Source organism: Musa acuminata, chromosome BXJ1-2 (genome assembly GCF_036884655.1).
Source record: "Musa acuminata AAA Group cultivar baxijiao chromosome BXJ1-2, Cavendish_Baxijiao_AAA, whole genome shotgun sequence".
Taxonomy (NCBI): domain Eukaryota; kingdom Viridiplantae; phylum Streptophyta; class Magnoliopsida; order Zingiberales; family Musaceae; genus Musa; species Musa acuminata.
Genome location: NC_088328.1, coordinates 23,276,146 through 23,298,992, shown reverse-complemented (window position 1 = coordinate 23,298,992; position 22,847 = coordinate 23,276,146). Strand labels below are relative to the sequence as shown.

At 39.7% G+C, this 22,847-nt stretch overlaps 4 protein-coding genes across 4 annotated transcripts; 2 read left to right on the top strand and 2 right to left on the bottom strand.

The window, feature by feature from the left end:
• Positions 1–1,463: 1,463 nt before the first annotated feature.
• LOC103976077 (protein OBERON 4) lies at positions 1,464–8,966 on the bottom strand. Its single transcript, XM_009391263.3, has 2 exons — positions 5,157–8,966; positions 1,464–2,242 (listed from the first exon to the last, which is right to left on the bottom strand). Exons 1-2 carry the CDS (start codon positions 8,605–8,607, stop codon positions 1,686–1,688), a joined length of 4,008 nt encoding a protein of 1,335 aa, XP_009389538.2. The 5' UTR covers positions 8,608–8,966; the 3' UTR covers positions 1,464–1,685.
• A 3,504-nt stretch (positions 8,967–12,470) lies between these two features.
• On the top strand, positions 12,471–15,031 carry LOC103976078 (small ribosomal subunit protein uS5y/uS5u/uS5v). The gene is made up of 2 exons (XM_009391264.3): positions 12,471–13,192; positions 14,636–15,031. The coding sequence occupies exons 1-2, from the start codon at positions 12,518–12,520 to the stop codon at positions 14,792–14,794; spliced, it is 834 nt and encodes a 277-aa protein (XP_009389539.2). The 5' UTR covers positions 12,471–12,517; the 3' UTR covers positions 14,795–15,031.
• Positions 15,032–15,541: 510 nt separating this feature from the next.
• LOC135599617 (calcium-dependent protein kinase 20-like) lies at positions 15,542–20,069 on the top strand. The gene is made up of 8 exons (XM_065094089.1): positions 15,542–16,744; positions 17,471–17,594; positions 17,779–17,922; positions 18,093–18,245; positions 18,355–18,470; positions 18,650–18,817; positions 19,172–19,402; positions 19,642–20,069. The coding sequence occupies exons 1-8, from the start codon at positions 16,241–16,243 to the stop codon at positions 19,795–19,797; spliced, it is 1,596 nt and encodes a 531-aa protein (XP_064950161.1). The 5' UTR covers positions 15,542–16,240; the 3' UTR covers positions 19,798–20,069.
• A 1,236-nt stretch (positions 20,070–21,305) lies between these two features.
• LOC135611639 (transcription factor MYB83-like) lies at positions 21,306–22,524 on the bottom strand. The gene is made up of 2 exons (XM_065107274.1): positions 22,223–22,524; positions 21,306–22,097 (listed from the first exon to the last, which is right to left on the bottom strand). The coding sequence occupies exons 1-2, from the start codon at positions 22,522–22,524 to the stop codon at positions 21,512–21,514; spliced, it is 888 nt and encodes a 295-aa protein (XP_064963346.1). The 3' UTR covers positions 21,306–21,511.
• Between the last annotated feature and the right edge of the window lie 323 nt (positions 22,525–22,847).

Here is a 22,847-nt window from a genome sequence, read left to right as displayed (position 1 = left end):
TTTGTAAAGTCAAGCCAATTACAAAAAGATAGTCAAACTAAAAGAACCTTAGAAGTAGTATCCTAAAAAAGGCTTAAAGCTTCAGGTTGCCTTTGACATATAGTCCAACTCCAATTGCGATATCCACATTAAAGTTAGCTGTCTTTGTTGGTCAAGGATACTCGTCAAAAAGCAAGATGGAAAGAGGCAAATAGGAAACTGGACAAATTGTACCAACAACTCCAGTTGTCCCAAATTACAAATGGTTGCCTTTCGTGCACTTCAATCTTTGAGACAAAATTTCATTTTAGGCAATTTTTAAGGTCAATCAGAACTTAATAGATGGTAAAAGTAGCAAATCAATCATTTTCAATGTGGAAGAACAGTTCTAATCTATACAAGTAATTCTTAAATTTTGTATTGGATGGACATGATATATTGTCAAAACTAAGCAGGAAATTCCGCGACAGAATCAGTTGGAAAATAAATGTATATATATAAGAAGAAAAGGAAAAATTTTCTGCAGATGATCACTCTAGAAAAGGTTACAGACAATAGGATTCAAATGGCATAATCCACCTGAACAATTCCAACAACAATGACCATCCATAATGTTCCAACTACTTGGGACCTTTTCCTGCAATCAATCTCTATGTAGGACAATATCACTAATCAAATTAAGAGCAATCACATCTACCAATTTCAAAGGGAGCATCAACTGATCATAGAGTTTTTTTTTTCCTCTCAGTTAATACCTGGATGTAATTCCTCTCCCAACCGGTTCAAGGAAACTGCTATTACCATAGCATATACATCCAGAAACCCTCAAGTGCCAAATGCTTGAGAGTTGTCTCTAGCAAGACATAAATGAATATACCACATAATTACATAGCAGCCAAAAGAACCTGTAAACCATTATCCAAACCAGGATGACGTTATCTTAGTCCATTACTTCTCCTATTGACATCTTATCAACATATTTCAATAGGAGGTAATTATCCAAACACATCAACAGAATTAGAACCTATAACAGACATCGTATATCTTCCAAAATGATATTAAGCACCAAGTTCTAGAAAACATTATTTCTGAAGCAAAATGGTGTAAAACAAACAAACAAAGAAAAACAAATTTATTGTTCTTTTTACTTGATTCTTGTCGCACCAAACAAGTGGACCATTAGGACAACAATAATGGAAAGACATAAGAATAGTCTTGGCATAACATTACCAAAACAAAAAAATAAGAACAACATGAGTAGCATAAAGCAACAAAGTTTTATATATATAATTGAAAGATAAGTGTTAAAATGAAACCAAAGTAAACAGCAAAAAAGGTCGCCAAGGAGAAAGTAAGGAAAATTCAGAATGTTGACTGTCATCAAACCAAGTCGATTGAGCAAAGTATACCTAAACAAAAACTGATTTTCACAGGAGACCAACTCACATGAAGTAGAACAACTTTGATTAATACTCGGTTAGCCAGATGACAAGGATCATTCTTTTTCTCTTTTTTTTTCATTTGAATAGCTATTCTTACATCATACAGATAATCAATAAAAAGGAGAGCATGACAAAGAGTAGAAAGATTAAAACTCCTACAACTTACAAGTTTAATGTGAGAATCCTACAAATGTGGCTGACCTATAGCTGTAGTCATCCGATAAGAAAGCCAAGTACCACAAACTGTCGGTCATTGAATCACAGTCATGTATTTAAATTTCGTCTGGTAGCTTCCATTTTTAATAATAGATCTTTGATATCAGCTTCCATCCGCATCTTCATATTGAAATACTCTCGGTGTGCCTTCTCGATAGCTTGTAGTTCTTCAAACTTTTGTCTGCGCCTTTCCTCTGCGTCGCTCAATCGTAATTTTTCAATTTGACTAGCATAGTCTTCATCAATCTTAGAATTCTTGGCTATTGATATGTGCTTTAGGCTCTCGGCTTCTCTCCTTGCATCATCAGCACGTTCTTGGTACATTTTTGCCTCCGCATGTTTGAACTTTATGACACTCTCCAGCTCATCAACAACTGGCTTCTTTTCAAGGCTCATTTGCAGCTCGACATCCCTAGCTTTTCTGCCGACCTGGTCACAACCCATGCTCAAAACAAGTCCTGTATTTTCAAGAAGGGAGGCCTTCTCTGAAGGAACAGATGGTAACCAGTCTTTGCTAGAGCAAGCTACATTGATTTGGCCAGCCTCATTTCTGGATGAATCCTTAGGTGTAGAGACGGAAGCACTGCTGAGGTTAAATTCACTATCTGAAATAAAATTTATAATGCAACAGAGAGATTATTATTTCAATTAGTAAAAAATCCAGATTTAGATATAAACACAATATTTTTCATGCATATGCTAGTAGACAAATACAGCAGATAAAACACATTTTATTTTGTGAATTAAGACTAAATATCAGTTGGATTATGTGGTTTGGAAGTGTGAAATAAAAGAACTATTCAAGCAACCAATCACTGTAGAGAATTGAGTTCAATTGGTGGTGTTAGAACCCAGGTGAACTTTATGCCAGATTAAAGGGGATCCTATCACGTTTGCTGGTGTGTTGATGCACCAAATCATCAGCAGAAGCTTCTAAGGATTTGGAGACTTCGCCTCATGTCTCATGGGAGGTAGCTCGTGGAGAAGGATAGTGTCAGCAGACACAGTCAAACTCAGTGTGGCTTAAGATTTAATTATTATTGTTTTGATTGTTGAATGTGTTTGGTAACTTCTTTTTTTATTAACAAATTAATCAAGAGACCCAAAGTGACAACATTAGTCCAGAAGCTCTCCAACCATTTTCAGAGTTAAAGACGAAATAAGATAAAATGGAAGAACTTCAAGAAGTACAAGTTGTCAATATGTCTTGAGAGGCTGAAAATTAAACAAGTGTAGAAAAGGAAAGAATGCACTGGAGTAATTCTGTTAACTGGTCCTGTCATATGGAGCCAAATTAGTCATCAAATTGTAGCAAAATTAATATGGAAAGGGGCATGAAACATTTGCATATAAGGAACTTCAAAGATAATTATATTTTTATATTATCAGTTGTCTAGCATGTATGGAACCTATGTAAGATGATGGCACCTTATAGACTTGCCTTTACTAAAAAAAAGATGACAACGTCCCTAATTGGCCAAGCTTTCGCACCTTTATATGTAATTTTTTGACATTAGAAGTCTTAATGCTACAGATACAAAGAGACATATTGTATACAAAGAGATAAACACAAAAAAGGTCTTAAACCCTTAAACACTGCAAGAGACTCAACCATCGTTTTAAGAGAAAAATACAACCTTACACATACAGAGCATTTATATGACAAGAATATTTCTATATTAAAGCCGAAGCAATTATTGCATCATTGATCACTGATCATATAATACCAACATAGAAGTGGCAAGTGGAAACACCAACTCTTAAAGACTAACAAATCCCACTATTAAGAACAAGCTTTGACCAGAATGTGGAGTCTAGATGGAACGTAACTTTCAAAAATCAAAAAAAAAAGTGGGGATAGTACCACTTCCTTGCCAAGCCAGCCACACCCCACTCCGAAAAAAAGCCAACCTCAACAATTTTATAAGTAGTTTTTGCCATTATCTAGCAAACGTTGAACACAAAAACATATGCAATAATACTATATTGTTCTCACTGTTCTTCAGGGTGCATTTTAGTTAACTGTGTTATTCTAACAGTTTACAATATTTCAATAAGTTACATAGGTACAGACTCAATTTTTAATGCTTGATGTATGGTAATGATTAATGTTTCAAACTAGGATTAAAAATTATATTATTGTGTAATGATACATTCAGATTTAGTCATGATTTCTATTTAGGGGTGTGAAAATTAATTATATAAATGAGGAATGGAAAAGCCGCATGTTAGTCTTGGTTTGATTCCCCTTCCTCCAATATTAAACTCATTTAAATTTAGAAAGAAACCAAACAACTCACTTTCCCTTACAATTTGATGTAAAAATTAAATAATCCAGCTCGGACTGAATACTGTATAATGACAAAAAAAAATTGAAACCTTTGATGATATAGTACATAAAATCTTATAATTATACATATTTATATTATAGTTACACGTCCTTCACCATATAAATTCACTTAAATATAGGTTTGGTTTCCAGTTCTTTCAAAACCAATCCAAAACAACCCATATCTGAACAGGCTGATATTCAATCATTTTATGACAGCCACATTTTTTATCAAGTTCTGGAAGAATGCATGATCAAAAGATGAGGCAACGGGAACAATCAGCTTCAACCAAACCTGAGCTGAAAAAATGGCTAAAACCAACCACCCTCAAATTTGATCAGATAAAAAAAAACAGTTAGGTGTCCAAAGATTTCAGTTGGAACTCAGTAGTTCAGTGTGCTCGGTCAAAAATTGATTTTCAATCAGATCATACAGGATGAGCTTTAAATCAAGCCAGTGAAAGGAAAAAAAAAGCAGCAGATATTGACAGTAATTACAATAAAGACAATAAATGAACAGATATAAGTTAGCCTTAAGAAACTAAATATTTGGTTTAACTACTAAAATTCATGTCCTCCCACTCAGCTCAGTGATAGCAAATCCTTAACGATGGCAATCTTGAAATGTCCTTAACATTTATAAACCATGTGTTGCAACAGTACACATAAAACCATAGAGTAACAAATTGTGAAGTACAGCACAAAAAGTCATTCCATATACAACTAATTGATGTTCTGATTTAAGGACAACAAAGTTGCATCCACCTATAAATTACATGATCAGTACAGAACAAAGCTTAACAAGTGAAGATAAAATTGAACATGGGAGAAGTGAAGATAATTTATTCTTCATTATAAAATGAAACATTAACAGAAAATATAACACTTTACTTGTCAGATCAGTCAGGTTATTAAGCTTATAGTCATATTTTTCTCGGTAAAGACAATTTCATAAATATGAATAGGTGCATGTGTCGCAACAGATTTCAAAGTTATCCTTAGATACAAGATGTATGACAAGCACCAAGACCTTTGATGTTGTTGAATTTTCAACTATAGAGCATGTGAAGTATACTACAATCCCAGCAAAATAGATGAAGGACACATAAGATAATGTTATGAACTGGATATGCATGAAAGAAAGGCAAAATTAACTGGAATTGTAATGTTGCAGATGCAAAACAATTTACCGGAAAGGAATGTCAAAATGTGCATAACAACTTCAGAATGACTGGCTTTTTTCTCCAGATTCAGCAGCATCTTATCAGCTAAATCGTGTAATCTTTTACCCCGTAAATCATTACTGGTAGAGAAGATCCTTTTGACATATTGAAGCTCCTTAGCAAGAGTGTCTACTTTCCAATCCTTAGCACAGGTTTTAAAAACTTCCTTGACAAAGCCAAACATCTCAGAAGGATGGTGACAAGCAACACAGTGAAATTGCATCTCAGTAATTCCTTCATCAGCCGACGTGCTAAGCCCATTTCGAATATAAGAACCTTGTAATCCACAATCTGTGTGGCACCAATGTAGACATACATCACAGCCAACCCAACTACAAGTGTTTGATGCATTATCAAACTTGGAACACACAAGACACATGCAAGCACTGCAGAAGCCAGTTTTGTCTATGCAAACTTTGCAGTCACAATCATCCACAGGCAAGGAATTCCGACAAGCAAGATTTTGGCACTTCAAGTTCAGGAATATCTCAACCAAATCGGAAGATTTTATGTTAGTAGTTCTCCGAATAAAATCAGGAAGACCTGTTTTTATGGCCACCAGAATCTCTAGGAGGACACATGGACAGTTGATTAATGTATCCATTGTCATGTCAGACCTCCTTCGAAGTGCCTCCTGAAATTCGCGCATCTGCCTGCTTTTATCTGTAACAGTTAGCATCTCAGAAATGGTTTCCCTCAGGTAGGCTACTGACTGATCAGTCATTTCCTGAAGCATTCTGCCACTAAGTTGCAAAGGTTCTGCCATAATCTTGGAAAGGATCTTCTCTGTAACACCAGAACCATTAAGGATGAGCTGCTCTCCATCCCGTTTCTCAGTCCTACACAAACTGCTGCTGTTTCTTTCCCCCATAAGCAGCCGCTTGTCCTTGTTAAGTTGTGATCCAGTCTCATGAGAACCATGGCTGTCCGTCGGGGACATCTGTCTTGGAAGGCTTGACTGCTGGATGCAAGTGGGCACTGATTGATGTTGGCCATTCGTGGTGTTAAGTAAATTATGTGATAAGTTACCATTCAGCAATACCCTTTGGTAGAGGGGGACAGATCCCTTCATTTTAGAATCATTTGAAGTCTGAGCTTGCCATATTGTACCACTGGACACCTGATCAACTCCTTGAAATATAGGATGGCTACCAATCGAGTACTCATAATTGTCCAACGAATTTTGCGTGAGAGAACAACTAGGATTATGAACAAAGGGTTGAGAGCTTGTGAATGAGATCGAAGTTGTAAATCCATTTGAATTTGTTCTCAATGAGGATGGCAAAGACTGTATGTCCCTGGCACAGCTCAGGGTTTCGATTTTTGGCTTTGAATGTTTTGAAGAATGATCAAACAAACCACCTGGCAAAGCAAGACAGAGATCAAGAGGTTCAATTTTGAGATTGTCATCTTCAAGTCTGCGGGCAACAATCCCACTAGAGCATGCTTTTTCTGGTTGACCAGTGTCAGATCGGAACACCAATTCGAAACCCCTTCCGCTAAAGCCCTCGATGGCATCATCATCTTCCACAGAATCCCTTTCGGCTGAGAGAGAAAATGCAAGTCCCTTACCTTTGTCCTTGTAATTCAGCTTACTCTGGTCCCTCATAAGTGTCAATGTCACTACCTCATGATTAATCTCACAAGTAACTTCCCTAGTTTGATCAAACAAGCTACTACTTCCCTCTGGTTCAGTCTCGAGATCGATACCACTTTGTTCTTTCTGCTGAACTTCAAACTCCACGCCAGTCTCATGTTTTTGCTGAATTTCATCTTCAGCTTCCACACCTTGTTCATTGGCTGTCTCATGCTTCTGTTTGGTTTCAACTTTAGCTTCATTGCATTGGGTTTCTTTCTTATTCTCCATTGAAATCTCTTTCTGCAAAGGGCAAATAGAAGATGTCATCACTTTTGCTTCTTCCTCAACTGCCTGCTCAATTTCGACTACAGCTTCATTGGGTCGAGCTTCTTCCTTATCCTCCACTAACTTCTCTTCTTTCAAAGGAGAAATAGCAGATGTCATCTCTTTTGCTTCTTCCTCAACTGCCTGCCCCTCATGATTGCCTGCCAGTTCTTCCCCATGAAACTGGGAGCACGAGTTGTCTTCCCCACAGGCTTCCTGCTTTGTCGCACAAAATTTAACCTCCACTTCAATATCCCCATTAGCATCCTCAGCTTTTCTTTCTCCTTCCCACCTGCTGTCATCCAGCTCCTTGACAGCATCACACTTCTCCCCACAAAATTTACCTTCTACTTCGTTATCCCCATAAGCATCCCTAGCCATTCCTTCACCTTCCCCGCTACCCTCATCCAACTCCTTGACAGCGGTAGACTGGTTATTCCTTCCTTGATCACTAATGTTTCCTCCGTCCATTACGGCATCTGTTAACTTGCTACTCACATCCAGCAGCCTACTATCAACAGCCTGATCATTTCTTACCTGATCATTTGTATTTTTTGTGTCCACTATAGTAGTATCTGTTAACTTCCCTTCCTCCTCCATAACAACAGAACCATTATCATCAACAACCACTTTCTTTCCACCCACTAAGATCTCTTTCTGGTCAGGAACTTCTTCAGAAAGACTATTGTACTCAGGATCTCTATCCTTGTGGTTCTGTGATTCCAATCCGGTTGCTGCCTTACTATCACTAGAAGGTTCAGCCACAGGTTCCGGTTCCGGTTCCGGTTTGGGATCTGGCTCGAGCTCCCCCTCTTCCATCTCGCTACTACTGCCGCTCTCCTTGCATGACTTCGATGTTTTCACGGTCTGGATCTCAGCCCTTCTGGATTGCACCCCGGTGGGGGAGTCCCTGGACCTCACTTTCCCCCTATGATCATCCGGCGACGCCGCATGACTCCGCCTCCCGACTGAATCCGAATCAACCGACGGCGATTTCCGCACCTCGTCAGCACTGAGCTCCTTGGAACTTCTTGATCTCCACCACGACGAGCTAGCATTCCCTTCCCTCCTCGACCGGTCCCTATCCGACCTAAAACCCTTCGGAAACTCCCTCCTCAACCCCGAGAAGCTCTCAGACCGGTGCATCCGGTCGCTTCCGTACGACGAGCCCCGCGGCGACGAGGCTTGCATCAGCCGATCCCCGCCGTCCCTGCCATCCCGGTACCGATCGTAGCTCTTCCGCCAATCGAAGGGCTCCGGCTCATGATCGTACCGTCTCCGGATGTGCCGCGATGGCTCCCAATCGTCGTCGAGAGGCCGATCGTGCGATGAAGAAGACGACGAGACCTTCCGCAAGCCCTCCGTCTTGGAGAAGGAGGGCCTTCGGTGCGACGACGAAACCGAGCGGTCGGGATCCTGGTTCCTCCTCGGCCAGTCCCTAAAGCCCAGCTTCTCACCCACATCGTTACCGTCGTCGAAGTCCTCCCCGTACGACGATGATCTTGGCCGCTTCATCAAGCCAACGAATGTTGATGAGCTACCTCTCTTGATCCGAGCAGCGGTGGGACCGCGGCCTTCCGAATCCCTAATTTCTCCAGAAGAGAAGAGGGGCACAGGGGATCGAAGCCTGAGCGTGAGAGGAAAATGGAGGGAGACGTCGATCCGGCAGCAGCAATCGCGGTGGGAGAAGGTTTCCGGCGAGCCGAGGATGGGGGTTGTTGAGGAAATTATTGTTCGTATTATTACCACTGCTACCACCCATTAAAGAGAAGTGCGAAGAAAGGAGAGCGAGACAACTCTTATCTCTCTCTCTCTCTCTCTCTATCTATTTGGCTTCTCGAAGGAGAGGCGTGTTAAAGAGGGCTTCTTTCCTTCGCTTCGCTTCGCTAAGCTTTTGCCTTCGCGTCTTTTCTTGCCTTTATCTGCTGTCGATCTCTTTCGTACATCGGTCAACGGAGTCATCCCCATGGTAACAGTGTCATTAATAGAAAAAATACCCCCACCCTCGTTTCTCGTTTCCCAGATTCCCTCGTTTCCTCGGGGACTCCGTGACCACCAGAGGCGGTGGCAGCGGTGGAGCGGTTGGGTGAGAGCGTTGGAGACAGAATTACTCTTCGTCTCCGCTACCAGCCCTATTACTGGACGAAACCGGAAGGACCACAGCTCTCTCCAATACCGAGGCAGGTAGGCCGGGAGGGCTAATTTCACGTTGCTCTCCATAGACCGCGAAGAGGGAAATGAAATAGCGTCCATCGACGAACTTATTCGTCGACCAAACCTTCGCCACGTCGCCCAACCGAGGGGTGACCGGCGCACGCGTCAGCAGAGTGGTCGCTGGGGGCGACGTTTCGTGCGTCGTGGGTGGCAGCTGATGGTAATGGATTGGGTGAGCACTTCCTTGACTCCTCTGACAGCGTTGCGTGGGAAGCATTGAGGCGATCGAGGTTTGACTTTTTGACTCACCTTGCATCCTTCTTTATTTCCGTATTATCTTTTAAATGAATCACCCCATGCATTAAGACATTAACTAAGCATAATGCTTGCCATTTTTTCGCATTTAATCTCATTTATAATTGATTTGGGTAAATTAAGTAGTCGACATGGACGATTGAAGTCACATCACGTCTCGTCGGACGCTATATCAGTTGCACTTACCGTCTCATATATATGAATCATACGGCAATTTATTTTCACGTAATGGATTCATGCATTAAGGCCCACTACATGTGCTGAAAATAGTTGTGTTGTGATGTGATGTGATGTGATGTGATGTGAGCTTGAAATTGGGTCTGAAGCTCGATTTATCCTAAACTTGCAGCTCATTTTATGGAGGGGTGTGTAAGACGTATGTGTAAGAAAGAGAAATTGGTATCGTATTCGTTTCTTGCACACGATGCAAACCAGCCTTTTGTTTCTTTTACTGTTGATGCCACGCTCGAAGCACGTGTGGAAGAGAAGAATAATCCTTGGAGGGAGAGGTGATTAAGTAGGAAGTGTAGCCTAAATTTGGGCATGCAATCGTCATAATTAGTGCAGACCGAGAAGAGACCCATCTTTTTCTTTTGGTTGTTGGATCATTGCCGATTTGATCATGTTCTTTGGTCGTCGTGTACTGCCTCTTTGAGAATGATAGTAGCTCTTGCATTATATGTTATGTTTATATCTCTGTTGATGCGACCACTCAACTCATGTTAAATTTTAGGGGAACGATAAGAAGAGATAGAAAACAATGATGTTAACATGATATTTTTTGAGTTAAAGATTTATTTTAATATTTGTGATCTTAACCAATGTATCAATGTAAGCAGATTTTAAACGTTTATTAATTTAAACTTGATTATAAAGATTTATATATGATATTTTAAAAATATAAGAATTATTTTAAATATAAACAGAATCATAAATATTTTAGTAGTGCATGATCAAAATCATCATAGTATTTTTTTTTAACTTAAATTATATATATTATTATATTGATAATTTATTATAAATCAATATGTTACTGATTCTAACGTCTATTAACTCATATTTGACGGGATGAACTTATATATTATGTTTTATAATATATAAAAATTATTTTAAACGTAAGTAAATCATTAAAAGCTTATGTGATTTATAGTCAAATATAATCAAAATCACATCGGCTAAAATCAATCATTACTCTATCATTTTTGAAAATGAGTGAGGTTGGATAGACAATCAACTTTGTTTCATATTCTTAAATCCTAAATGACTCCGATGCATGCAAAACATTATGGCAAGGTATATAAATATATGCGATTAATCGACAACCTCCTGATAAGCTACTTTTAACAAATATTAAACTTATAGTATAAATGTTTAATTAAATACATTGATCAACACCAAGAATCCAAGTACATGACATGCAATTCATGTTCACGTACATTCATTATGATAAAGTATTTGCAGTATTATGTCATCTGATGTCAACGTATTATGCCATAGCAAATTATTACGCCTTTAAAAAACCTGTCATATCATCGCCCAACGAATACATATCAAACGTGTGATTATTTTAACGTTCTTTCCCATATATATATATATATATATATATATATATATATATATATATATATATATATATATATATATATATATATATATATATTCTATTGTTATGTCATGTCATGATATCATATATTTATTATAATAGAATGCTTATCAATTTAATGTGAGGGATAAGAATTTTATCCATTTAATGCTATAGAGTGCTCGGTAGATTTGATATTAATTATTGATATGACACGCATATAAAAAACTTGCCATCATCGTATCGACACTAATTCATTTGTTGGTCAAAAAATTAATTCTAAGGAATGTGAGAATTAATTACGATTTTATTTCCAAAGTAATTTTTATACAAATCTAAAAAATATAATTCACTTTGTAGCAAAACCTTCACAATGCTACAATTTAAAGAAAGCAAGCAATAAATAATCATAACTCACCGAGTGTGGATAAAAATTACGTCGTGATTGTATAATCATGAACAAAATTTTCAAACAAAAGTTTTTATTATTTTATTATTTTATTGAAACATAATTTTTTTATTATATGAGATTATTTTCAACATCCATCTCGTTGGGCTTCGTCTCATTGTATTTTTTTCTCGTTCATCATTGTTATTATATTATTGTCCACTTCAACCTAATGATCTTGTTGGAATATCTTTCTATTTCTCTCGTATAATATGTATGTTTTTGTATTGTCACTCTTTTATTATTGTCATCATTCTCTAGACACGCCTCCTCTCACTCGACACCTTATTCTAAATCATCTCTTTGTCTCAATTATTTGTCGATCTTGATCATATTGTTGGCTTCTCCCATCCCAACGATCGATCTTATATCTTTAACTTAACGAGAAAATTTTTTACAAGTGACAGAGCACCAATCAAGTTTGAGCGACAAACGAGAGACAAAGAAAAAGATGAAGATAGTGCACGACACACGATCGATTAGACATCAAGGATAATATTACTCTTTAAAAAAATAAGGCATGTTGCGTAAATATAAAAAAATTTGTAAGGAAAAAAAATTGGGATTTTAAAAAAGAATTTATCATTAAAATATAAAAAATTTAATAATATTATAACAAACATCAATGATTTATGCGAAAAAAAAGGATTAAAAAGACGTGATGCGTTTAGTAACGATTAAATATCATATTATTAACATAGACTTTTTGAAACTCTTTCAGGGCATTTTGCATGATAATTTAAAATTATTTTAAATATTTTTAGAGCCACTTAAAACCCGGCTAACTTCTGCAATCAACTTCCGGTAATCGAACCTAGCGGTGCCGCGACCCTAACGCAAACCCTAGACTTCGCTTCCGCCTCCACGATATAAATCGCTTTTCTATTGAAGCATTAGAGACCCTAGGAACCCTAATCCCATCAAGGATGGCGGAGCGTGGCGGCGGAGATCGTGGTGGCTTCGGGCGCGGGTTCGGCCGAGGTAGGGGCGAACGGGGCCGTGGCCGAGGCGACCGCGGCCGTGGTGGGAGGCGCGGCTTCGGCCGGCGCGACGAGGAGGAGAAGTGGGTACCCGTCACTAAGCTCGGTCGCCTCGTGAAGGAGGGCAAGATCACGAGCCTCGAGCAGATCTACCTCCACTCGCTTCCCGTGAAGGAGCACCAGATCATCGACACCCTTCTCGGCGGCGGCCTCAAGGATGAGGTCATGAAGATCATGCCTGTCCAGAAGCAGACCCGTGCCGGCCAGCGTACCCGCTTCAAGGCCTTCGTCGTCGTCGGCGACACAAATGGCCATGTAGGGCTCGGTGTCAAGTGCGCCAAGGAGGTCGCAACCGCCATCCGCGGTGCCATCATCCTGGCCAAGCTCTCGGTGATCCCCGTCAGGAGGGGATACTGGGGGAACAAGATCGGGAAGCCCCACACTGTGCCCTGCAAGGTCACCGGGAAGTGCGGGTCCGTCACCGTCCGGTTGGTGCCCGCTCCAAGGGGGGCGGGGATTGTGGCTGCCCGTGTCCCGAAGAAGGTGCTTCAGTTTGCTGGGATCGAAGACGTCTTCACCTCGTCCCGTGGTTCGACCAAGACTCTCGGTAACTTTGTGAAGGTCAGTGTTTCTTGGTGCACTATTTATAGATCACATGTCTTCAATAAAAGGGATCGTGGTCGAGGTGGGTTATATCTATTGGCAATTGTTGGTTGTGCATTTGATAATGTTAAATGCTACCATAGATTCATCTTGGCGCCGTCATGCATGTGGATATCAATTGTTAAGTCTTATAGGTTATTTTACGAACGGTAGCTTGACGTGAAACTAACAATGAAACCATAGGTTGCTTCAAGGATGAAGCAACATTGCTCCTTTGATCCATATTGAAGTGTTCATGGTCAGACAAAGGGTTCTTCAGGTCGGATTATTTAGTCTAGTTTAAATCAACAAAACAATATAAGAAATATTTTGGAATGATACTTGGGAGAAGCTAAATCTTTTGTTCCCACATTCTTAGTATGTTTACCAAAGCTCCATAGGTTGCTTCAAGGATGAAGCAACATTGCTCCTTTGATCCATATTGAAGTGTTCATGGTCAGACAAAGGGCTCTTCAGGTCGGATTCTTTAGTCTAGTTTAAATCAACAAAACAATATAAGAAATATTTTGGAAAGATACTTGGGAGAAGCTAAATCTTTTGTTCCCTCATTCTTAGTATGTTTACCAAAGCTCTTTTCTGTTGGAACAAAATCAATTTAGTTATGTATATTATGGTCTAGTGAAGAAATTTGGGCCACATCAACATGTGAAAATTCTTGCACATTCTTTTTGTATGTCATCCTTGATACTCTAAATCAATATTCTCATCAACTCACCGTATTTGATTAACATCTTGAAATTGCCGAGTTTGGGCCTTGCCAGCTTAAAATTCTAACAGCTTAGTGGATTCTAAGTGCACAAAAAATATTCTCTTACAATTTTTTTTCTCTGATGGCTACCATCACTATAGTCGTCGACCTTGTCTCCCATCCCTCTCCTGTTTTCGTTTTTTCTTAGTTTGTTTAATAGCTTAACATAGGTTGGCATCAACGGAGTCTGATTGATTTCGGCGAATTATATTTGATATTTGATAATAAGACCAAGAAATAAGATAATATAGGATTGATCTTGGACAGTAACACTATGAATCAGGAGCATTGTTGGAATTATACAATTTGGACAATCACACCTATCATTTTTCTTCTTTTTCCCTTCTCCTTGGAATTGGAGGAGAAAAATGGCAGAGCATATGATTTTCTTTCTCCTTTGACATTTGTAGATCACTTAAAATCAGGCAAATCTGGAAATCAATGATGTAAATATTTTCTCTGTATGTTGCATCAAAGATTTACTTTAGGTGTTTCAGCATGTTTGTGGCCCGTGTCTATGATGTCTGCAACAACCTTTTCAAGATCATGTGGATTACATGTCAATGACATGGACTTTGTGAAATACCAGCAAATGTTTGCACCTGCCACATTGTACATTTGACGGAAACAATTTGATGCTTTGTGCCTTGTAGGCTACCTTTGACTGTCTCATGAAGACCTATGGATTCCTGACACCCGACTTCTGGACAGAGACCCGCTACAGCAGATCTCCCTTCCAGGAGTACACAGACCTGCTTGCAAAGCCGACAAAGGCTATACTTCTTGAGGACACAGAGAAGGTTGAAGCTTAAATGCTTGGAAGTCGGCTTTCTCCAAGCATTTGACTTTTATTATGCCATCTTGTTTAACTAGGACCTGAGTTGGTCAGCTAAACTCTTTATTGGTTCGAGTTCTTTTGCTAGATGTGACAATTTTGTTATCCGTGATATGTTTACTCCTCATCCCAAATCTTGTGAGCAAATCAAGTTTTGCAAGGTTTTAGGCTTCAAATAAATAAGGTTACCTTTTTGGGTTCCCTTTTGCTTTCAGATTATAAACGAGTGATATTACTCGGAAAAACATAAGTGTAGCAGTAATTGGAATATGGGCAGTAGAACTGCAAAAGCTGAAGTGCACAAGTATATCCCATTGATCAACTTTTTCATTCTCTTCTTCCAGGGTAAGCGTTCATATATGTTGAATGAAAGAAAAAGAGCATCTTCAAGTCCTTTTAATGGCAAAAAGTTGGCTTGGATCCTTTTTCTGCTCATCTCTGTTGTATGTTTAAATGTAAATAAATGTTGCTTAGAGTTATCTAAGAACAGAGTTTTTGGTAGATTTTTTTTGTCGGAAGTAAAAGGAGAGAGAGTTAGTATTTAGGTTTTGCAAAAAACAAGAAAAACGTGCATGTAAATATAGTCTTTTAGAGTAAACCATTTTTTATGGTTATGAAATAGCCACTAGTATGTCATCATCTCCAACTGATGGTCCAAATTGTCTGCATGAAAAAGGCAGTTTGGGGTTGATAAAGTCCAGAGGAATCTGAAAGGTACCATTTTTAGGTGGATATCCTCACAATGGAAGTTTTGCTTCCAGAAAAGCATTTTGACACAAAATTCTGTTTGCTGAACAGAATCCTGTTTTCTTTTGTCTTCAAAACAGAAATCTTTGGAGAGTAGGAGATAAGAAAGGGGGAGAGTTTTGGATTTATCGTCCTTCTTCCCCTTCCCCTCCATCTCCTTTTACAAGAGAGGGAGCAGAAACCGAAGGGAAGAGGAGGGGTGAGGAGAGTCAAAAGAGGAACAGCGGTCGGTTTGAGGCTTTGACCCCCTCTCTCTCATTCCACCTTCCTCTTCCAACTCGTCCTAAATTCCCTCCATAATCCTCTTCTTATTCCACCACCACCTCCTAAGAGCTCCTCCCAGGGTCGCATGATCATGAACATCCAATTAATCCCGCCAATTTGAGCCTTTTGTCGTTCTAATCCGCCTTTCGACAGTTGTCTCGAACGAACTGCTTGTTCTTGGCGTCTCTATTTTTGGTCCCGTGGAACCAAACAAAACTCGACTCTTGAACTCCAGCGAGTCCTCTTGTGTCGCTTGCTGTGTTCCTTCGAGATTTGATGGAAAGGTCGTATCTTGCTGTTGTCTTTGTAGGATCCCCCGATTTGTTCTTGTCAAAGACAAGTTTTTAGCTCCGTGTTCGAAGAAAAGCCTTGAAAAGATTGGATTTTTAGGATCCAAATTGCCTGAATTCCGATGGGGAACTGCTGCGTAGCGCCTGCCGATCCGGAGAAGAAGAAGAAGAGGAAGAACAAGAAGGAGAAGCGGCAGAACCCCTACTCGATCGACTACAACCGTGGGCCGGCCCGTGGCCTCGTCGTTCTCAAGAACCCTACGGGCCGGGACATCGGCAGCCGGTACGAGCTCGGACAGGAGCTCGGCCGCGGCGAGTTTGGCGTTACCTACCTCTGCACCGACAGAGCCACGGGGGAGCTCTTCGCCTGCAAATCCATCTCCAAGAAGAAGCTGCGCACTGCGGTGGACATTGAGGACGTGCGGAGGGAGGTGGAGATCATGAGGCATTTGCCTAGCCACCCGAGCATCGTGAGCCTCAAGGACACCTACGAGGATGACGGCGCCGTGCACCTTGTGATGGAGCTCTGCGAGGGAGGAGAGCTGTTCGATCGGATCGTCACCAAGGGGCATTACACCGAACGAGCGGCGGCCATCATCATGCGGACCATCATACAAATCATTCAGGTCACGTCTCTGCACTTAATCAGTCATCTTAGGCATTCTTGTTTTTCCCCTTTAACGAAGCATTTGGATCAGATTTTGCTATGTGATGTGTTCTTTGAAGCGCGAAGCCTTGTTGTCATCTTGATCTCTGAAAAAAACTACGGAAGTGCATCTCCTCCTTTTCTGTAGCTCCTTTCTTCCATTTTTCTGTTAATTTATAAACTGGTTTGGAACAAAATTTTATTTTCTGACCATTTGTAGAATTAGTGAAACTAACTTTTATGAGATCACCTCTCTCAAATATTCGGCTTTACTATAAGGTAATTCTGGTCTATTTAAAACAGTGCTGTCAATTGCAGAAGTGGAAGGTATATAGAACTCATGTTGGTCCTGAATTTGTTCGGGTTATTCACTTCATGTCTCCTAATTTTCACTGTTAAATGGTTGTGTATTCTTTTTACTTTTTCACTTTTAGTGGTTCTATCTTCTTTTCTTTTATCCAAGTTTTTTTTTTTGGCAACTATAGTTTCAGTTTGATGAATGTGTGAATATTCTAATCAGCTGCAGTTCAATCTGCATATTGTCTTGTATTAGGATGTCGTTTCCTTTACCTGTAACGGGATTATATTCTACCCATATTTTTTTGAAGTGGTCTTATTGTGTAGTGTTATTATTGGATATCATTGTCTTATTACAATGTGAATTATAATATACTGACATAGGCTTACTTGCTTTGTGTCATCTCAGGTGTGCCACAAGCATGGGGTTATGCACAGGGATCTTAAACCTGAGAACTTCTTATTTGGGGACAAAAAGGAAAATGGCCCATTGAAGGCAATCGATTTTGGATTGTCTGTATTTTTCAGACCTGGTAAATTGCTGAAAGAATACCTTTTTGGTATTTTGTCTCTGATAACATTTTTTTCCTTTAACTCAAAGACGCACGTGGTTCCTGAATCTTGATTAGCAATAATTTGTTGAGGAGACCGGTGGGCTTATTGTTCTTGCCGGCAAGTCAGTTTCCATATTATGATGATTTTTCTTCTCCTGCACAGGTGAGCACTTTTCTGAAATTGTTGGCAGTCCTTATTACATGGCACCAGAGGTTTTAAAGAGAAATTATGGCCCAGAAGTAGATGTTTGGAGCGCAGGAGTGATCCTATACATTTTGCTTTGTGGCGTGCCTCCATTTTGGGCTGGTAATCCTCTTTCATAGAAGATATGAACCATCAGAGAGCTTTATGCGATCTTCTTTGGCTTTCCTTTAGTTTAGATTTTGAGTTCTCAACAAGTGTATCAAAAAACTTGGGTGTGGATTTGGTTTGCTTCTGAACATCGAGCAGTTATCTAACTATCTATGCATATGCAGAAACCGAACAAGGTGTTGCCCAGGCAATTCTTCGTTCTGTCATAGATTTCAAGAGAGATCCGTGGCCAAAAGTTTCTGAAAGTGCTAAAGATCTTGTGAGACATATGCTTAATCCGGATCCCAAGTATAGGTTGAGAGCTGAGCAAGTACTTGGTAATCTTTAGCATTCGATCATTCTGTTTATGTCTCTTACTTTGATCAATCTGGTTCTCATAGCATGTATTGCATCATTGAATTATGCCTCTTATATTTGATGTTGCAGATCATCCATGGTTGCAGAATGCCAATAAGGCTCCTAATGTTAGTCTAGGTGAAAATGTAAGGGCGAAACTCCAGCAGTTCACCGTGATGAACAAATTTAAAAAGAAAGCCCTAAAGGTAAGAACATTCATGTTATTTTTACTGTGTCTGGTTAACACCCAAGGCTTATCCACCTTTGGCTTTTGATCTTGTGCATGAATGGATTTTCATCATCTGATATTTATCTATGATACTTATATCAATGTTCTTGTTCAAGCATAATTCAGCCACTGACCCATTCAGATTCATTGTCGTAGGTGGTGGCTGAATATTTATCTGTCGAGGAAGTTGCAGGCATAAAGGATATGTTTGAGAAGATGGACATAAACAAAAATGGAAAAATAACTCTTGAGGAGCTGAAATATGGTTTGCTTAAACTCGGTCACCAGATTCCTGATGCTGATGTCCATATTTTAATGGAAGCTGTAAGTATCTGAGAGTCGTAGTTGTTTTTATATACTTCACATTTGCATTCAATTTGTGGTCATGTCAAGTAGACTTGATTACCATGTGTACCCATGCGAACCTTGATGGCAAAATATACTGCATAGTGTACAATTGTAGAACCACCTCCAACATAGCTGGAAGATTGGAACAGAGATGGCTGCACAAAATATTGAAGGATATGTTGTTGATTAATGGCTAAATACTTTTTTTCAATGGAAATGCTATCTTATAGATTTGTAAACTGATATAGTATGGTAATTAATTCCTACATATATTTTCAGTGGGAATAATATTTTGTTGAGTTTAAACTGAGATTATGTTGTTACATACAGGCTGATGTCGATGGAAGTGGCACTTTGGACTATGGGGAATTTGTTGCTGTATCTGTTCACTTACGAAGGATGGGAAACGACGAGCACCTGCACAAAGCATTTTCATATTTTGATCAGAACAACAGTGGATACATAGAAATCGAAGAGCTCGGCAACTCCTTGGCTGATGATTTAGGTCCAGATCATGAAGAAGTCATTAATGCTATTATTTGTGATGTAGACACGGACAAGGTCAGTTATTTTATCGCTTTTACTTAACACCCCACACCTATTTCTTACAAAATTCATCTTTTTCTTCAACAGACAATTAGAATATCAAAATAATTAATAATTGGTTTTACCAGTAGTTGTCTTTAATGGATCTCAGCAGTTATTTTTAATGAATTTGATTAGTTAAATAAAATTGAGAGCAAGAACTCAACATTTGAATAGTTATGGATGATGAGCTGATGTTGGACCTTTTATCCCAGGATGGGAGGATAAGTTATGAGGAATTTACAGCAATGATGAAGGCAGGCACGGATTGGAGGAAGGCGTCAAGGCAATACTCAAGAGAAAGGTTCAGTAGCCTCAGATCTAATTTGATGAAAGATGGATCTTTGCAGCTGAAAAGTCACGGTAGATAAAACTAAATGAAAACATATCTGTATATTTGAAATTGTCTATTCCCTTCTCTTCTTGGTTATGTGATATTCTTTATAGTTAAATTGGTCCCCCCTGATAAGTTAACGTGGTTATTGAAGATTTGGCTTCTATGAGTTCCAACGATCGATGATTGTGATATTACATTCCCGGAAGTTATCAACTTCGAACCTGAGGTTGCTCTTACAATTTATGCTCAACTTTTGTAAATTTCTTGATGGATATTTGAATTCAATTGTAATTGCCATCATTGTGATGTTGCGTATTATATGTCACGGCTCTTCTCATTTTATCCTCGGATATCGTCTTCTTTTATTGGGATCCTTTGATTACTGTTAACAATGATATAGGATTCCGTCGATTGCTACTTCTATTTGGTCTACTGTTTTTACTATATACGACTTCAAAAGTCATGATAATTTTTTTTCACCATGAGCTGTTATGATACAATTTATCATGAATTTAGTTGATTTTTCTCATGCGATACGAGACGTAACGACTTGCGTAGAAACAAAATGGATACATTGTCATTGTCGTCATTCTCACTCATTCGACTTGCGTAGAAACAAAATGGATACATTGTCATTGTCACTCATTCGAAGCATAATTTGGGATCGTATGAGCATAACTCAATAAAGTACTTTATTAGCGGCACATTTTGCTCACTCCAAAATAGAAAACACAGATGAGTTATCTACTGTCATAGCTCTCTAGAACGAGGAGGGAGAAGAAGAACTGGATGGATTGCTGTCTTCAATTATTCAGATACAAAGTCTGAATTTTATGGGGAATTTGGAGTTCAATTATTCTATCATTCATTCATCTAAGAATGTTCCTCAGAGAGTCACACCTATAATAACAACATCTGAGAATGTAATGTGAGATTAACTTACAGCCTTTTATGTCCACAAGAGAAGTCTATCTCATATCCCCAAAATAAAGCCTGGAGATTCCATGGTCCAGAACAACAATAAACCAGATCTTGACTTCGGTTGGACGTCTCAATCCAGATTCGCTTGCTTTCCAAATGACAATTATAATTGCCATCAGGAATTAGCATCAACAGCATGCTTTCATGCCCCCCACCTCCTTTACACTCTGACCAAATGGTCATAATTGCTCCATTAGTTGCCTATGTTGCATATGTTATATTGAATGAGAAGGTATCATTGCGCACTTGAACAACAATTTATGAGTGACAGCCATGATGATGATGATGATGAACACATGTCACAGGGAATACAGTAGCTCAAAAGCTACTGTTGACCCATCTAGAAGGGGGAAAAGCTACTCAAGAAGAAACTTGTGATTATAGCTGAAGACATAATATTTAGTAAAATATCAACCAACACACTCTTCCACATGTACACAACCCTTCATTTGCTTCATTTTATTCTTTCATACTCACCACACTTAAATACAGCTTCTTTGAGAACAACGTTCTTCTCAAGATGAACATTTTGCAGAGAGAGAGAGAGAGAGATTGTAGAAGTTAGAAGAGCAAGCTTCATAGAAATTGCTGGAACTATATGGATAAAGTTTGAATTTTGTGGAGTCATAACGAAGAGTAGGAGGAGGTTTCAGAGAATTTGGAAGCCTACGCAATTAGCTAGACTGCAACGCAAAAGGAAAGGAAAGGAAAAGAGACATCTTTCATCAAGGAAAGATGGAGGTGAGATCTGAAGAATTAATGGCCCATCATTCGACTTGGAAATCAAGGAAAGGAAAAGAGACATCTTTCATCAAGTCTTCCAACTCCCACTCCCACTCCCCCACTCTAACCTTCTCACCCTCCCAAAACAATCCACCTCCCACTGCTTTGTCACTTGGGATCTCGTTCACATCAACATTATCGTCAGCGATCAGGTTGGTGTTAACGAGAGGGGGCACCAAGAGCAGCTCGCCTCCTCTACCCATAGTGCCTCCTCCCTCCATCGCCATTCCCTGACCCCCACCATAGTATCCATTCTCTGTACCGACTCGAGCTTCATGCAAGTAGTAGTCGTTCTCTAGCCCAACCTCAGGAAGTGGCACTAGGTCGTAGTGGTTGCCCGTGGGCAAGCCATGCGTCGATGAAGAAGCTGAAGATGATGATGAGTCCATGTCCATAGCCTGGATTTGAGGTTCATTTACAGTGCTTCCATCTCCACTGTTAAGGAAGAAAGACGATGACGATGACGACGACGACGACGAGTTCTTGAGCCTCTTTTTAATGGTGGAGTTCCAAAAATTCTTTATCTCGTTGTCGGTCCGGCCAGGCAAAAGTGCCGCAATTTGAGACCACCTGCACAAGTTATTCGTACATGTACATGAATCAAAACACTGATGCATGTGTTCATATTTGACGTACTAATGCTGGAATCAGGATGAGTTAAGCATATAGAATGGAGGAGATGAAGTGAAGACAACCTATTGCCGAGGATGGAATGCAAGTGGATGATAAGCTCCTCTTCCTGAAGGGAGAAAGCGCCGCGCTTGAGACCGGGTCGCAGGTAATTGATCCAACGAAGACGGCAGCTCTTTCCACACCTCTGCAAGCCCGCATTCCTGGCGACCTCGCTCCAGCAACCTTGTCCATTTCCGACCATGTAGTTCATGAGCTTCTCATCCTCCTCGGGCGACCACAGCCCTTTCCTCAGCCTGCTGCCTCCGTCGTTGGTGCTGTTAGTGCTGGTGCCATCTGTCTTCACCGGAGCGTCCGGCTTCCTCATCCTGCCAAGCCTGGGTTCCACTTCGAGGTCTCGCTGCAGTGTGGATCACTTCATGTGGTTCGAGAGAGGAGTCAAGAATATATATGTGCACAATTAAGCCGAAGATGATGGAAGAAAAGGAGAGACGCATAGTAATGATGATAGTGATGGCTGTGACCTTTGCTTAGAACCCGGAGAAGGGAATAGAACGTGTCGAGCAGGAAATGTGTGCGTTTTTGTTGTGTGTGTGTGTGTGTGCTGTGCAAGAGAGAGAGAAAGAGAGAGGTGGGTCTTCTTGTCTTTGACTCCAGTTTTCGTCTTCTTGGATCCATTTATCTTCACTC